This window comes from Sylvia atricapilla, chromosome 3 (genome assembly GCF_009819655.1).
Source record: "Sylvia atricapilla isolate bSylAtr1 chromosome 3, bSylAtr1.pri, whole genome shotgun sequence".
In the NCBI taxonomy this organism is placed as follows: Eukaryota; Metazoa; Chordata; class Aves; order Passeriformes; family Sylviidae; genus Sylvia; species Sylvia atricapilla.
The window spans coordinates 80,346,115-80,361,360 of NC_089142.1; the positions used below are offsets into that span (position 1 = coordinate 80,346,115).

A 15,246-nucleotide genomic window follows, 5' to 3' on the forward strand; every position below is an offset into this window, starting at 1 on the left:
CACCAGAAATCACAGGAAAATTGTATTTCCAAGTTAGATTTTAAGACCTTATTCTATAGGATTAATTTGTTATTTTCTGAATGTGCAAGCTCACTATTCCTTTATTTTAATATGAAGGGTAATGGGAATTTGTCAGAGCTGGAAGAGGCCAGAAAAGCAATTAATAATTTACCTTTTTATTTTGTGGGAAAAGCTTGATTTTGGATTACTGATCATTGGAGTTTATCAATAAAACCATAGGAATAAAAACCATTGTGCTCAAAAAGTACAATTAATTTAGCCAGATTGCATATGTGCTATGCAGGAAATTCTTCTCCTTTCCTCTGTAAAGGAGTGTTGTTTGTCTAAGCCATTTGGCATAAACTCCAGGTTTCTCAAGACATGCCATGCAGCCCAGGTGCTCCAGGACATGAAGGTTGTTCTCTCTTGGCTGCTGGGTACTCTCATTATCTGACCCTCATACTGCACGAGGGGGAATATCAGTCATCAAAATGCTGGGCAAGCAAAGCACTGCTGGTGAACTTAGGAATTTCTTGTGTGGTCAGCTAACAAAATGACTGAGAATAAAGAAACTCCCTGCTCTGAACTCACTGGTGTAGGGCATGTCCACATCAGCTGTGCTTACCCTTGGTTTGCTCTGATGTGTTGGTCATTTTAGACACATTGAAGCAACCATCTACTTTTACCTGCGCAAACTTAAAAATAAACATAAAAGGAGGGATAAGCAAATGCAGGCAGTGGACTTCCCTATAAAGAACTGCAGTCTAGAGACTCCCGTGTCTGGGGAGTTATTTTGCCTTTCATTTCATGATCAGCATGGATAATTGGAAGGTTTTGGAGCAGTCTAACAAGCCCAACATACGGGAGAAGCTTGCTTTACGGGGATTTAATTGACTGTGCACTAAACAAGGTGTGTAACCACAGCTGCTTGCCACTCTTGGTGAACAGAATGATTCCTGCTAGCCATAGATAGCTATCTAAAAGTGAAGCAACCTTTCCTTGCCCCTTGTCTAGGTTGCCCTTAACATTAGAGCGAGAACCAAGCACCCAAGAAGGTCTGACCTATCCAGGTGTCTCTCCTACCAAGGGACAAACAAGGTCTGCTGAAGCCTGTACTCTTTTCTCCAGCTGAAAAGGAAGCCAAGATGGATTCTTTAACTTATTGGTAGTAGTGCTGCAGGAGGGACAGGGCAAGGTATAGGGCACTGTAGGGCTGTAAGTAAGGGAAATCTGACTTTGGGATCAGCACAATTGAAGAAAAATGGTCTATAGGTGCACTTAAACTCGATTCCTGTCTTTCATACAGCCAAAGTCAGATGAGATTAATCCTATCATAATTACAAGTTTGTTTCTAGAAGAAATAATCTCCCTTGAAGATACATCTGCATTCCTTCTCAGCCTTGCTATTGACAGAACCATATTAATTTTGGGTTAACATGAAGGTTATTGTATTGTAAAGAAATGCATTGACTTCAGGGGGAAAAAAAAAGGCTTATGTGGGCAATGTAAAATATTTTAAATCCCTAATTTCCTCACTTTTGACTGCTTTGTGCAGATTTTAATAAATTGCATGATGTCCATAAATTATGAAATTAAAAGCCTGAATGGCATTAGTTAAGCTACTAATATTACTCAGAGGTTCCCACCTGCCTGAAGCCAGACCTTGCAGTGTTTGTCTTCTCTCTGCTGCTTGTTTAGGAACAAATGTACACAAACTAAGTGTTCCCAGTGTCACAGCTCACACCAAACTCACCAGGAACAGAACTTCCTCAATTGCAGACACAGCAGAAGGATGACAGAGGACCAGAACAAGAAAACTCTTTTCTGTCCCAATCTGATTTAAGGGAAGAAAAGCCATGTTTTCAGTCTGCAAGAAGACGACGTCTAGGCTTCAGATCACCACAATGGAAAGAAACCCAAAAGCAACAATAAAACATCAGAAAAAACAACTCTCAAACTTAGTAATATGTAATGCTGTAATGCATGAAATGCAGCTGGGAATAGCTCTGACAACCAAGCTGTAACTTTTTCTACAGGAGAAATAGAGATGCAATAATACTCAGTATGCTGTTCAAGAATGCAGTTTTCAAGGTCTTCTAAAGTCCTTCTTTTTCTGTTTAAACTGAAATGCAGACATATCTCTTCCTCCTTTTTTTGTGACTGCATGGCTCTTCTGCAACTGCAGTTTCAATCCAACCACCTCTTAATATTCTCTTTCTCTGGGAAATTCTGAAGTGCCTCTCTTCATATTAAATTATTGCTGCTCTAGTGGAGGATAGAAGAGATCCCTTTATATTATGTTCGGTTCATTAAGTTTCTAATTACTTTGATTTTGATATTGAAAAGCTCTAATTAATTCTTTTAATGCGTAATATTATTAAAGCCCTACAATTGATTTAATACAATTTTAAAGGAAAAAATAGTAAATACTTATTCCCAATGAAATATATAGTAGAATTAAAGGACGAGAATACTTAAATATTACTTAAGAGTAAGAGATGTATAGAAATAATTGCTAGTATCGCATAACCAGGCATTCTGAGTCCAGAAAATTAAATTAAGATCAGACTTTCAAGCCTTATAAAAATCCAGTTGAAACAATTCCATCAGCTGAAACAATTCACAGTGAAACCTCTCAAAAAGCCCAAACACCGAATTTTTGTGCCTGAGTCTTTTTAATATTTGGCTTTAAAGACACCACATACATTTTCAAAATAGATTCCTTCTGTGTAATTACTGAAAGGCAGTATTTAATCCTTGTTTTTAAACTTGTACCCTTGTAATTTGGATAAGTATAACCACATTGCTGAGCATCCTGTCTCTGTAAACAATCCTGTACTTGAAAATAATCATTACACCACTGCAGCATCTTCTTCTTTGTTTCACCTTCATACCCCTGATACATGCCGACAGTATGAACTTCATTTTAACACAGAGCTTTCTTCATCTCAGTATTTGCTTGCTTTTGGTACAGGTTACTGAAAATACCAGACCACAAGGACCAAGAAGTGCTTGTAGAGGATGGTACTGCACATTCTTCACAGTGATTTGAAAAATATATTATCAAGCATGCAACACGTTCCATTTTAACTTTTTTGAGACAGAATCACACATACTCAAATGCAACACAATGGCAAAAGCAGATGCCAACTGGATACACCAAAGCAACAGCTGCACCACAATGCTGGGGCAGCACAAAGCAGCAGAGTGCTGCTATCATAGTAAGATATCGACTTATTCACCTGGGAGAAAGGTTGTGCTGCTGCCCAGGACTCCACTAGGAACCGTGAACCCCATCTCCAGCTCCTTGTAATTCAAGAACTGGTTTTGGGGTCTTCTCCCAGCTTTCCCAGAGCAGACAGTCTGACTCAGTGGGGAAGGCAGAAGTGCTGGAGCCTTTCCTTGCACCCAGTGCTGTGTTCCAGGCTTCCCAATCCTCTGAGGAGGGGCACTGCCAGGGCCAGATACCCCATGGGAGCATCAGGACCTGGTGTCCAGGCACCTGCAGCTGTACAGCAGCCGAATTGGTGCCTGAGTCTGGGAAGCTCCATTTCAGAGCTGCTGTGCTGCTGCAGCTGTGACTCCACTGGTTCCCAGCCAGCCTTAACAATTAGACTTGGCAATCATTAACTCAACTGGGTAAGAACATTGGCTTTCTAATATAGCTTGTCCGTCAGGTTTTCAACAACCTTGACTACATGAAACCTGATGACATCTGGTACACCAAGCAGCCTAATTTTTCCAGCTCAGCTGAACATTTTTCATTTGCATACACTTTGCATACATTTTCAGCTGCAACATCTTCCCTCTTTGCTGCATCTTCCTTCCTGCTTCCTTCTCTATTTGCAAAACATCTCATCGCTCTCTTCCTGTGTTTTGACATTGCAATTCCCTCATCTCAAACCCACTTCCACTTATCTCTCTCCCACTCTTTGCTGGTGCCACAGGCATAGAGCTCTCTTCTTTGGTTTTGTCATCCTGCTCCTTTTCTTGCTGTTGGCTCCACTTTCTCTCATCTCCTTAATTGCCTCACGCTCATTTTACCTTGTTAATTGCTCACTCTTCTCTGGCTCTTCACAATTTCAATAAATGCATCTATTAATACTCTTATTGTTTATAACCCCCCATTCTCCATCATTCCCCTCCTCAGCTGGAAAAGGGAGAGAAAATATAATGAAAGCTCATGGGTCGAGATAAGGACAGGGAGAGATCACTCACCAGTCACTGTCATGTGCAAAACAGACTCAATTCAGAAAAAAAAAATTAATTCCTTAAAATTTATATCAGAGTGAGACAATGAGAAATAAAAGCTAAATATTAAAACACCTGGTCCCCACCCTTTCCATCTTCCTGGGTTCAACTTCATGCCTGATTTTCTCTACCTTCTCCCCTTTCTGCAGCAGAGGGGAATGGGGGTTGCAGCCAGTTAATAACACACTGTCTCTGCTGCTCCTTCCTCCTCGAGGGAACACCACTTCACTGTTCCCCAGCTCCAGTGTGGATTCCCTCCAAGAGTCCTCCACAAGCTTCTCCAACGTGAATCCTTCCCACGGGCTGCAGTGCTTCATGAACTGCTTCAGTGTGGGTCCCTTTCCAAGAGGTGCAGTCCTCCAGGAACAGGCTGCTCCAGCATGGGTTCGCTGCAGGATTACAAATCCTGCCAGATATCTGCAGAGCTGTTCCCCTCACTTATTCTCACTCCTCTCTCTGGCTGGAATTGTATGGTTTTTTACTTTCTTTAATCTATTACCCCATAGGAGCTACCACCATTGCTATGAACCTGGCCTTAGCAGGCAGCAGGTCTGTCTTGGGGCTTCCAGGCATTGGCTCTGTTAGACACAGGGGAAGCTTCTGGCAGCTTCTCACAGAAGCCACCCTTGAGGCTTCTCCACTACCAATACCTGGCCACACAGACCCAGTGCAAACATGCACCTCGATTTTCTTTGCTTTGTAAGCTCAGCGAAAGGCAGGATTCCTCCTCATGAAACTCCTCCTCCCTCATTGGGGCCCCTGCCCCCACATTCAGTCAGCATTATTTTTGTAGGAGCCTTGAAATGACCTCCTCTTAGGCAGCTCCAGCTCTCCCCTACATGTCCCATCACCTGTCAGGCACTTGCCACAAGTCAGCTTGCACTTCTCTCCCAGAGAGGTTATTCCCTTTGTCTTTTGAAGCTCTATCCTTTCCCATTTCCTTTCCTTCACTCGACGACCACTGTGTCTTTTGGAGACTCCTCTTCATCTCACTCTCCAGAGTCCAGCATGGGTGGTAGAAAATTCTGTTCATGTCCTCTTTCTCTTCTATGCCTTATCTCCATATAGTCCCTACCACAAACATAAATTTACCTGCCAAGCAACTTAAAAATCCAGTACTCTATTCAGATGAATCTCTAAAAGAGAGATCAACCTAATCAAAAGTAAAAGGGTACAACTGATGTCTCTACCTACAATGCCATCTAGGCTCCCATTACAGCTACTCCTACAGGAGGTATCTAAAGCCAGCCAGGACAGGCATTCACGAAAAAGCTGTTTCCTTTCCCCACCTAAAAAGGGAGTCCAGCTGAATCGATTGATGACTGTAGCATAGACACTTAAAACTGGGCAAGAGAGTCATCGACTTTTTTTCCAAACACATCCTCCCTCAGCTCCATGATGCCTGCTCAGATAAGCCTTGCTGTCAGTTGGAGCTCAAGCTTGGCTAAACCAGCCCACTTCATCCCACGGACCCTCAGCTGCTGTTTAAGTCAATGTTCACATATGCCTATGAGAGGGGGGACAGCTTTGGTCCAGACTTCTCCTCGTGTCCTTATTCAGATCACACTCAAACCTTGCAAGCATTGTTCTACAAATAATTCTTGACATGAAGCCCTTCTGTCTCCATGCATGGAGCTAAGGCTCTCATCCATGCTGAGTCACAGAATCACAGAAGGTGTAGGTTGGAAGAGATCTTCAAGACCATCGAGTCCAACCCAGCCCTAACACCTCAACTAAACCATGGCACTGAGTGCCACATCCAGTCTTTTTTAAACACATCCAGGGATGGTGACTCCACCACCTCCCTGGGCAGACCATTCCAGTCCTTTATCACCCTTTCTGTAAAAAACTTCTAATATCCAACCTATATTTCCCTTGGTGCAGCTTAAGACTGCCCTCTCACTCTGTCAGTTGCTGCCTGGAGAAAGAGACCAGCTCCCACCTGACCACAGCCACCTTTCAGGGAGTTGTAGAGAGTGAAAAGGTCACCTCTGAGTCTCCTTTTTTCCAGGCTAAACAACCCCACCTCCCCCTCAGTCATTCCTCACAGGGTTTGTGTTCCCAGCCTCTCACCAGCCTTGTGGCCTCCTCTGGACACGCTCGAGTGTCTCAATGTCCTTCCTAAACTGAGGGGCCAGAGCTGGACACAGCACTCGAGGTGTGGCCTCACCAGTGCCCAGGACAGGGGAGGAATGACCTCCCTGCTCCTGCTGGCCACACCATGCCTGATCCAGGCCAGGGTGCCCTTGGCATTGCTACTTTGAATTGCGCTTGCTGCTGGAGCACTTGTCCTCCTAATAAATGCAGCCCTACCCTGCATATAATCACTCTAAAAGTCTTTGCAAAGCATATGAGTCTAGCTGGTTCTCCAGTGCTGCCATGCCTATCCCTATTTGCATTTCTTCCTTAGCTCCCTACTCACTGTCACATCAGATGAGAGCTGCTTGTCCTCACTTTCAAATCCTTCTGTAGTCCACCCCAGATCTGTCTGTCTCACGTACAGCCTTTCATGCATAACACAGTCAGCTCTGCCATCACCCATCAGCTGCTGACCAGGGCCAGGCTTCCTTCTTCGCAGGCAAATGCTGTCTCACCAACACCCCATGACTTGTGCATAGCCTCCCCTGAAGGTCAGGGGCCGGGCTGCCCTGACAATCTTCTTGCTTGGCATGGTGGGCTCCTTCTCCATGACCTGTGCTCTTGTATGTTACAAATCCATAGATCTAAAATGGCAACAGTAGCCACCAAGTCACAAAAAATCTGCATAATAATAGAAAGAATGGCGACTCAACATTAAGAAGTATAGCTGTAATTTAGAAATAATGTATGCTGGGAGAAATTAGATGTCTTTGTCACCCCTTTGATGATGCTGCCACTTCTTAGAAGCACTGTAAATTTCATAGACTCATAGAATGGCTTGGTTTGGAAGAGACTTTAAAGATCATCTAGTTCCAACTCCCCTGCCACGGGCAGGGATGCCTTCCACCAGATTATTTGTTTATTAATTCCTGAAAATATTTTTTTAAAGTCAAAGAATGTTTTGACCACATTACAATATATACATTGAAAGAAGTAACATTAGACTTGAACTTCTGACTTCATCCTTACTTTTTCTCCTTTCAGTGACTAAGAGTGTAACATTATTTTATATTAATTTTGTTGGGTCTTTACATATACTTTCTTATTAAAAATAAGAGGAAAACCACAGCTAAATAGCCTACCCCCTTAAATCCTTTTAAATGGGTGACCTAATGACTGGCCTTCCAGTACCTGAAGGGAACCTACAAGATGGACAGGGACTTTTTACAAGAGCAGGTAGTGACAGGAGAAAGCGGAATGGATTCAAACTGAAAGAGTGTAGGTTTAGATTAGATAGTAGGAGGAAGTCTTTTACTGACAGGTTATCCAGAGAAGCTGTGGATACTCCATTCCTGGAAGTGTTCACGGCCGGGCTGGAAAGGGCTTTGAGCAACGTGGTCCAGTGGAATGTGTCCCTGCCCGTGGCAGGGGTTTTGGAACTCGATGATCTCTGAAGTCCCTTCCAACTCAAACCGTTCTGTGATTCAACGAAATCCAGATAGACGGGGGGGAAGAGGAGAGGTGGGTGAGCGGCTCCTGCGATGAGAAGGACGTAGGTAGGCAGGGCCAGGCTTCTCCCTGCCGGGGGTTCCCCCTGGGTTCCCCCTTGGCGGGGCAGGGGAGCAGAGCCGTCCCCACGAGGTGCGCGGCAAGGACCCGGACCGGGCTTTGCCGGGCGTCGCTCCTGGCGGCCCAGGAACTACATCTCCCGGCGTGCCCCGCGAGTGACAGCAGCCGCCGGGGCGGGAGCGGAAGCGGCTGCCGCGCGGTACGCCGGGATCCGTAGTCCGAAGGCCGCCGCCGTCAGCACCCTGGGCCGTGTCCCGCGCATTTGAAAATTCCCGCGGAGGTTCGCCGCGGTTCTCGCGAGAACTCCGCCGCCCCCCCTCCCATCCCATCCCGCCCCCCGCGCGGCGGGTGAGCGAGCGAGGTGGGTGCGCGGGCGCGCGGGGCCGGGCCGGGCCGTGCCGTTGTCGCCGCCGCGGGAGGGAGATGCCACCGGCACCGGCACGTACCGGGAGCGCGGGCTCGGCTGGGCTGGGCTGGGGGCGCGGCGCGGACAAGAGGAGGAGGCGGCAGAGGTGGCGACGACGGCGACCCCCGCCCGCCCCTCTGCCTTCGTTCCTCCCTTTCTTCCTTCCCCCCGTACCAGCGGGTACCGGGCGCTCCCGAGCCGCACAGGCCGGCACCGCCGCTGGCGCAGCGCGGGCCCGCGGGGGCCTCGGGCGGGCCCGGCCGCCCGTCCCTTATGTAAGTGACCCCCGGGCTGCGGCGCCGTGTCCGCCACACGTGCCCCGGCCCCCGGCGGCGGGGAGGCCCGGGCGGCGCGGCCTGGGCAGCGCACATGGAGGCTCCGCGGCCGGGAGGCTCCGTCAGCCTGGGGGGCGTGGGAGATGCGGCGGCCGCCGCCGCCAGGAGCTTTCCCTCCTGCCCGGCCATTCGCGCACGCCCTCTGATCTCGCCCCTTCGGTCGTGTTTTTGGAGGGTTTTTCTTTACTTCTTTCTAATTCCCCCTCCCCCGCCTGCCTTCGGGCTTGTATTCCATGAGGAGGCGGGAAAGGCGCTCTCTGCGTAGAGCGGCGATTGCGGGGCGAGGGGTGGGTGCAGTGAGGAGGCCACAGCTGCTTCTTTAGAAGAATCCAGTGCGGTTTGTGAGGGTCTCTGTGTCTTTGCACGGAGCAAAACATCGCGAAGCAAAGTTACTGCTGGCTTAAACAGAAGTGCTCGGTGTCATCCTTAATAAACTCTGAGTCCAGGTCTGGAGCTTCTGCCAATAGAATGCTTGGAGTCAGTCTTTCAGGTCTAATGATTGCTTCCTGATTGTGTCTGGGGAAATTGAGGGGCTTGATTGTGTCGGGATGGCTGCACCCCACTTGTGGTGTAGGGCTGAGTGTGGTGGTGCAGGTGCTTCTGCAGGGCCCGTCGGTCTGTCTGGCTGGTTGTGTCAGCCTTGGCTGGCAGCTGTCCCCTTGTGTTTGGGCACACAGCTCTGTATCCTGGGGAGGACAGCTCCTCATTCACGTGCTGCCTCAGCTCTCCTTCCCTCGTCGATTTGCCTGGGACTGGCTTTTTCAAGCATGATCAAGCTTCTATTAATTTTCCATCTTCTGCCTAGTAAGGTGTCGGATATAAACTCACCACAATTTTGGAGAAACAGTGGTGACAGGCCTTTCCTGGTGTGGTGGAAAGAACAGAATCCTTAAACTGGCAGGAGTCTCCCTGTTGCATGGGTTGCAGGTGTTTGTGCAGTTGATCTTTGTCAGGTTGCTGGTTGTAGAAGCCTGTTGGGGAATTAAATGTTCCAAATCCATCTGAGTACAGCCTTGGGCAGCCTGCTGTAGGTGATGGCTTGAGAAGGGTGTTTGGTAGAGGTGACTGCCCATGATTATGACAGGTCTTTCTCTTTGATGTGATTCTGGAATTTGTCCTGGGAAGGGCCAGCGGTGGGATGGCATACCAGTGTGGTATGTTGGAAATGTCTTCCAAAATACAGTAGTAGAACAAAGGAGCAAGTACGGAGATCAGAGATAGCACCAAGGTCTCTCTTGTGATGTCTGAAGTCAACGTGTCCTGTGAAATCTTGTCTTCAGCTGTGATTGACTGTATTTTTAGCTTTTTCTTCAGTGAGCCCGTAACGTTGTTGGCCTTTTAAACTGATTTTTATGTAATACCATCAGTCAAAACTGAAATTGCAGAACTCTGACTTGGCTGTATATAATTCTGCTTGAACATGCAATTTCTCTTTCTCTTCCTTTCTTTCCCCTCCTTTCCTCTTCCTCCTTTCAAGCCTTTTAACCCAAAGATTTATGACATTTCTGTCTTTGGAAATAGTTCATGGGGTTTGGAAGCTGTAAGTTCCTAGGATGAAGAAGAGTGGTCATTTTGGCAACTTGCACACAGACTGCATTGCTATAGAATACAGCTGGGAGGTTGAATTCTGGTTTATTCCTGAAAATGGAGTAAGCATGGGACATTTTACCCTAATCTGATTTCTAGCAGGCAGAAATAAGAATGTGATTGTAGTTATTGTTTCAAAGAGAGCAGAAATGCCATTGCTGTTGGATATATCCCTTAAAGGAGAGTATTCGTGTCTTTGATCTAGATCTAAGTATTTCTGCTCTGTTTTGACTTCCTAGCAATTCTTGGTTTAACTTAGCAAAATGATGCAAGGAAAACATCCTTATAGAGAGGTCACTATATGTTGTTCATAATTTGTTATAAAGTTTATCAACCTTGTTCCATGCCTGGTTTCTCAAAAAAAAAAAAAAAAAAAAAAGGTGTTTTAAAAGGTCATTGCCTTACTGGAGGAAATCTGAGCGTTCCTGATGCTCTAGTATTTTCATTTTCTACAAAAATGGTTCAGGTCTTATTTGATGGTTCTTACTGGTGTTCATGGACTGCTAAACACATTTTTTTAGTATTGTGGGTAGGAGTACAGTGTTAACATATGAGCTTTTAATCAGGGAAGAATTCTTTTTGAGATGGTGGGGAGTTTGGGATGGTGAGCAGTTATTTTTTTTAAACTCGGATCTCTCCAGTAGAGGATGTTTAAATTTGGTTTCCAGTTTGGCCACGCAGGGTTCTGTGCTCCTGGCACAGCAGGTAGGCAGTGTCCTGGGCAGGGTCACTCGGGGTGACTCATGGAGAGCACGCAGCTGAGAAGTTTCCTTGCATGCTCTTACCTGCCCTACTGCAAGATACTTGTTCACTCTTTTCTTAAAGCTATCTTGCTATTATTGTGATGTATGGTATTAATAGTCACATACTTACCACAAAGACATCTCCATACTTATGGACGAAACAACCCCAAAAAGTCTGGAATTCAGTGCTCTTTTCTAAAATTCCTTAATATATGTTATCAGAGTCAGTGCTTTGTCAGGCTGGAGAAATGGATTGACAGGAACCTTATGTAGTTTAGCAAGGGGAAGTGCCAGGTCCTGCACTGGGGAGGAACCACCCCAGGCACCGGTGTGTGCGGGGGGCCTGCCCAGCTGGAAAGCAGCTTGACAGAAAAGGCCCTGGGACACCCAGCTGGCCATGAGCCATCACTGTGCCCCTGCGGCAAAGAAGGCTGATGGTATCCTGCCTGGACTGCATGAGGAAGAGCCTTTGCCAGCAGGTGAAGGGAGGTGATCCTTCCTCTAGTACAGGACTGGTTATGCCTCAGCTGGAATGCTGTGTCAGGTCCAGGCTCACCAGACTCTCAAGGTGAGAGATGGAGGTGCTGGAGAGAGTGCAGCAAAGGGTCACAAAGATGGTTATAGGAGATTGGAGCATCTCTTCTCTGAGAAAAGGCTGGGAGATTGGGACTGTTCAGCCTGGAGAAGAGAAGGCTCAGGGCTTCTCATCAGTGTACAGAAATACCTGAAGGGAGGGTATAAAGCAGATGGAGCCAGGAACATTCCAGTGGTGCCCAGTGACAGGAACACAAGGACACACGGAAACATTTCAAAGATGCTATTCATCTACCTGATGTGTCTGAATTAGTATTTGGGGTTATGGCTTACTCCTTAAATATATCCACTAAATTGCAGTTAAACTAAGCAAGAATGCTGGTCAGATTGTGATGCCTTTAACTCTCTGGAGCTGCTGGATACAGTGCAGAAGTTGTCACTTGAATCTCGTGGCAAGTACCAAAAGAGAAACTCGACAAAACTACTGCAAATAAGTTGTCCCACTTGGAACCTGATCTATGCTAGTAGTGAATGCTGGCAGAGTGGTCAGGCTGGCTGGATGCAGTACTGGCTTTGCCATCAGCAACATTTTTGTCAAAATGTTGACTTGTGCTTAGTGCAGGACCCTGACTTATCCTTCCTGTGCTTCACACGCTCCTTGTTGTCCTGCTGGCAGCAGATACTGGAACACAACCCAGCACTAGTGACCTGTGTGTAGTATCTTGAGATTCATGAAGAAAGCAGTACTGTTTGAACAAGACAGTTGAATTTGTCATGTCTTTCAGAGGCCTTTTCTATAAGCCAGATGACTTGCAAAACAGATACTTAAAGTAATTTGTATTTCCATGCATATGGATTATCTCTTATTTAGCCACCCGTTTAATCCTGTAAATCAGTTCAGCTCTTCAATATTTCCACCAAAAAAAATCTGTCTTGACATACTGGAAGGTGAACACTTGTGGAGCACCTGTATGAGCATGAGACTGTCAGAGATGCATAGAAATTTTTTCTGTAATACCGCAGAGATGTGATAAACAAAGGCAATAGGAGGGAAGGGACACGAATAAGAAATATAAGGATTTCAGCAGAGAAAAACCCAGTATTTTGAAGTGATGTGTTATGTTCATCTCTTAAGTGTATGGAAAAATACTTCTAATTGATGTGCTATGAAAGTCAGTATTGCTTGAAAGTATTAGCAGTATGTTTTCTGGAAGAATTTGAGGATGAATTTGGTGAAGAACTTTGTATTTCTAAATGTCAAAAATAACGAATAAAAAGTAAACAAGACATGGCTGATCTGTGACATCTACGAGAAGACAACTGACAACAAATAATAATGTACTAAATCAAGGGAAAGGGCAGAGAGTTATCCCTCTTACTGAGGAGCTTTTTAAAATATTATTTTTATGAGATCACATCTTGCAAACCTGTATGAGTAAGCTTGAGCTCAGTGTGTTGATCTATTCCCTGTTACTTATCTTGTCCATCCCTCTGTGTCACTTTTTGTTGGTGATCTTGTAGGCATCAGAAAAGCTCAAGATTCTCCTTCTGCTCTGCTGTGAGATGAGAAACTCTCCCAAGTGCCATTTTTTTTAAGCAAAAAAAAAAAGCTAAAAATTATGTATGGGAGATTTGTTGCTGCATACTGATGAAGCTTGGGTCAGTGTCAAAAATATTTATGGCTGACATGAGTCCTTTTGCTCTTTTTTTCTTTATTTACAGTGAAGAATGCGAGACCTAACGGCTCAGGTAACGAGCAGTCTGCTGCAGTTTCCAGAGGTGACTGTTGAGGCACTTGGAGAAGATGAGATCACCCTAGACTCTGTGTTGTGTGGGAAGTTTTCTGGAGGTGAGCATTTTCCTCTAAATTTGGATTTGGTATAAAGTTGTCATTGCCTGAAGCCCAGGGTTGTAGCACCAGGTTAGTTCTGTTAAATAAAATGCATCAGGTTCTGATAGTGCTAACAGGATATTTTAACCATTAGAAGTACTGAGCATTGAAAGTGCAACAGCTTGCTCCATTCCTGTGCTATTTAAATAATAGAGCTGACCATGCCCTCCGCAGTTTGGAATGAAATAGAAGGCAGTTTTCAAGGAAGAAATCTTGTGCATTGTTTTAGGACAAATTTCTTTTTACTAGCTCAAGCGCTATGTCCATCATAACATCCCATGCAGAAATAGTCACAGAGACACAATAAGGTAGTTTTTCTTCTTTAGTCTAAGTTAAAAATGGACAGAGGACAGCTCTGTTAAGCACTGCCCATGTATTTCCAAGGTATTTAAAAGGATGCAGATAAGGACCCAGTGAGAGCTGCTGACAGCAGCTAAGCAGATTAGGCAGTTGACTTTCTAGGTGATCTGAAGGTAGAGCTGCATGCCTGCCTGGGTTGCTTCTGTTAAGCCCAGGTAGAATCTTATCTGTCTGACTGTAAGTACAGTAATGGACCTAATCCTTCCTTTGAGCTTGAAGTTCCTCAGTACAGGAACAGGTGTTAAACTCTTCAGTGAAACAACACTTGTTAAATTCTTTCCGGGATCAGCAGGTGTAAGAGTTGAAAGGCATGGACGCAGGGGCCGTTTTAAGATAATTTCCTGTCCAAATCGCAGTCCAGAGTAGTCGTGTTTCCAGTAAAATTCTTAACTGGAAATGCATTGGTTTAGAGGGGCTGTATTTGAAGGATGCTTTGAGGCTTGTATTCCTGTACATATTTCAGTGTTTTGGGGCAAACCCAAGCCAAGTATGGTGTCCAGAGTAGAGCTCAGTCTGTTGTAATCTTTATCCCAAAGAGTCAGCGTTCTTGAGTGCAGGAATGACAAGTGCAAATGCAAAAGAGTGGGGTTATGAATTTCCAGATGCACTGGTTGAGGGTTGCAGTGGGTGATTGGAAACCATGCTCCAGCTGTAGGTGGGTTGCTGCCTTCGGTGGCTTTGGGGGCGAGGCCCCGTGGCAGCGCCGTGGCTGCTGTTCAGCGGTTGTGCCGGGGGTTTGCTGAGCGGTGTTTGTTATTCCCTGCAGGCAGGAGCGGCCTGGCGTGGCTGGCGTGCGGCCCCCAGCTGGAGGTGGTGAACTCGGTGACAGGAGAGCGGCTCTCTGCCTATCGCTTCAGCGGGGTGAGCGAGCAGCCACCCGCCGTCCGCGTGGTGAAGGAGTTCTCCTGGCAGAAGAGGACCGGGCTCCTGGTTGGCTTGGAGGAAGCGGAGGGAAGTGTTCTCTGTCTCTACGACCTTGGGATCTCAAGAGTGGTTAAAGCAGTTGTTCTTCCAGGAAGGGTATGTATCTTTTTGGGAAAATGAAGATTTTGTGTTGTTTGGAGCTGCATAATCCTGTTTCAAGAAAAGCTCTTGTGCATCTCTTTTTATGACTTAACCTTTTTATATTGCATTAACATATTATCAGTTGAGATTATCCAGTCAAGAGAGCCTTGGTGTAAAATCTTGGACTTAGCAGTAGCATTATCTTTGAAGTTTACTGATAATAAAAAGCATATTGTAGAGCACATAGTAATGTCATTCTCCACTTAAAAAGAAAAAAAAGGCATTGAAAACCTTATTTTTCCCAGAACAAAAAAGAAAACCCCCGCTTAATGGTGTCTGTAATATACCTCTTCTAAGTGGCTAATTTCTGTCAGAAATACTGTCCTTAAAAGTATCTCAGACTCTCATCACTGTGCTGTTAATGACTTCGGCACATTCCCATCAATCTCAGACTTGGAAGTAGGTGACTTGGGAACACAACAGATT

The 15,246-nt window shown here is 45.7% G+C and overlaps 1 protein-coding gene across 2 annotated transcripts in view; it reads left to right on the forward strand.

Moving 5' to 3' along the window:
* The first annotated feature begins 8,110 nt into the window (after nucleotides 1–8,110).
* The window catches only part of AHCTF1 (AT-hook containing transcription factor 1), a 43,846-nt gene continuing 36,710 nt past the window's right edge, over nucleotides 8,111–15,246 (forward strand). The window contains exons 1-3 of one of the 2 annotated variants that reach the window (XM_066315953.1): nucleotides 8,111–8,260; nucleotides 13,227–13,353; nucleotides 14,522–14,775. In XM_066315953.1, coding sequence (XP_066172050.1) covers nucleotides 13,233–13,353; nucleotides 14,522–14,775 — 375 coding nt within the window. In that variant the 5' untranslated portion in view covers nucleotides 8,111–8,260; nucleotides 13,227–13,232. Of the gene's footprint in view, nucleotides 8,261–8,364; nucleotides 8,581–13,226; nucleotides 13,354–14,521; nucleotides 14,776–15,246 lie in introns of those variants that run through there. The other variant, XM_066315954.1, reaches the window with a different exon arrangement.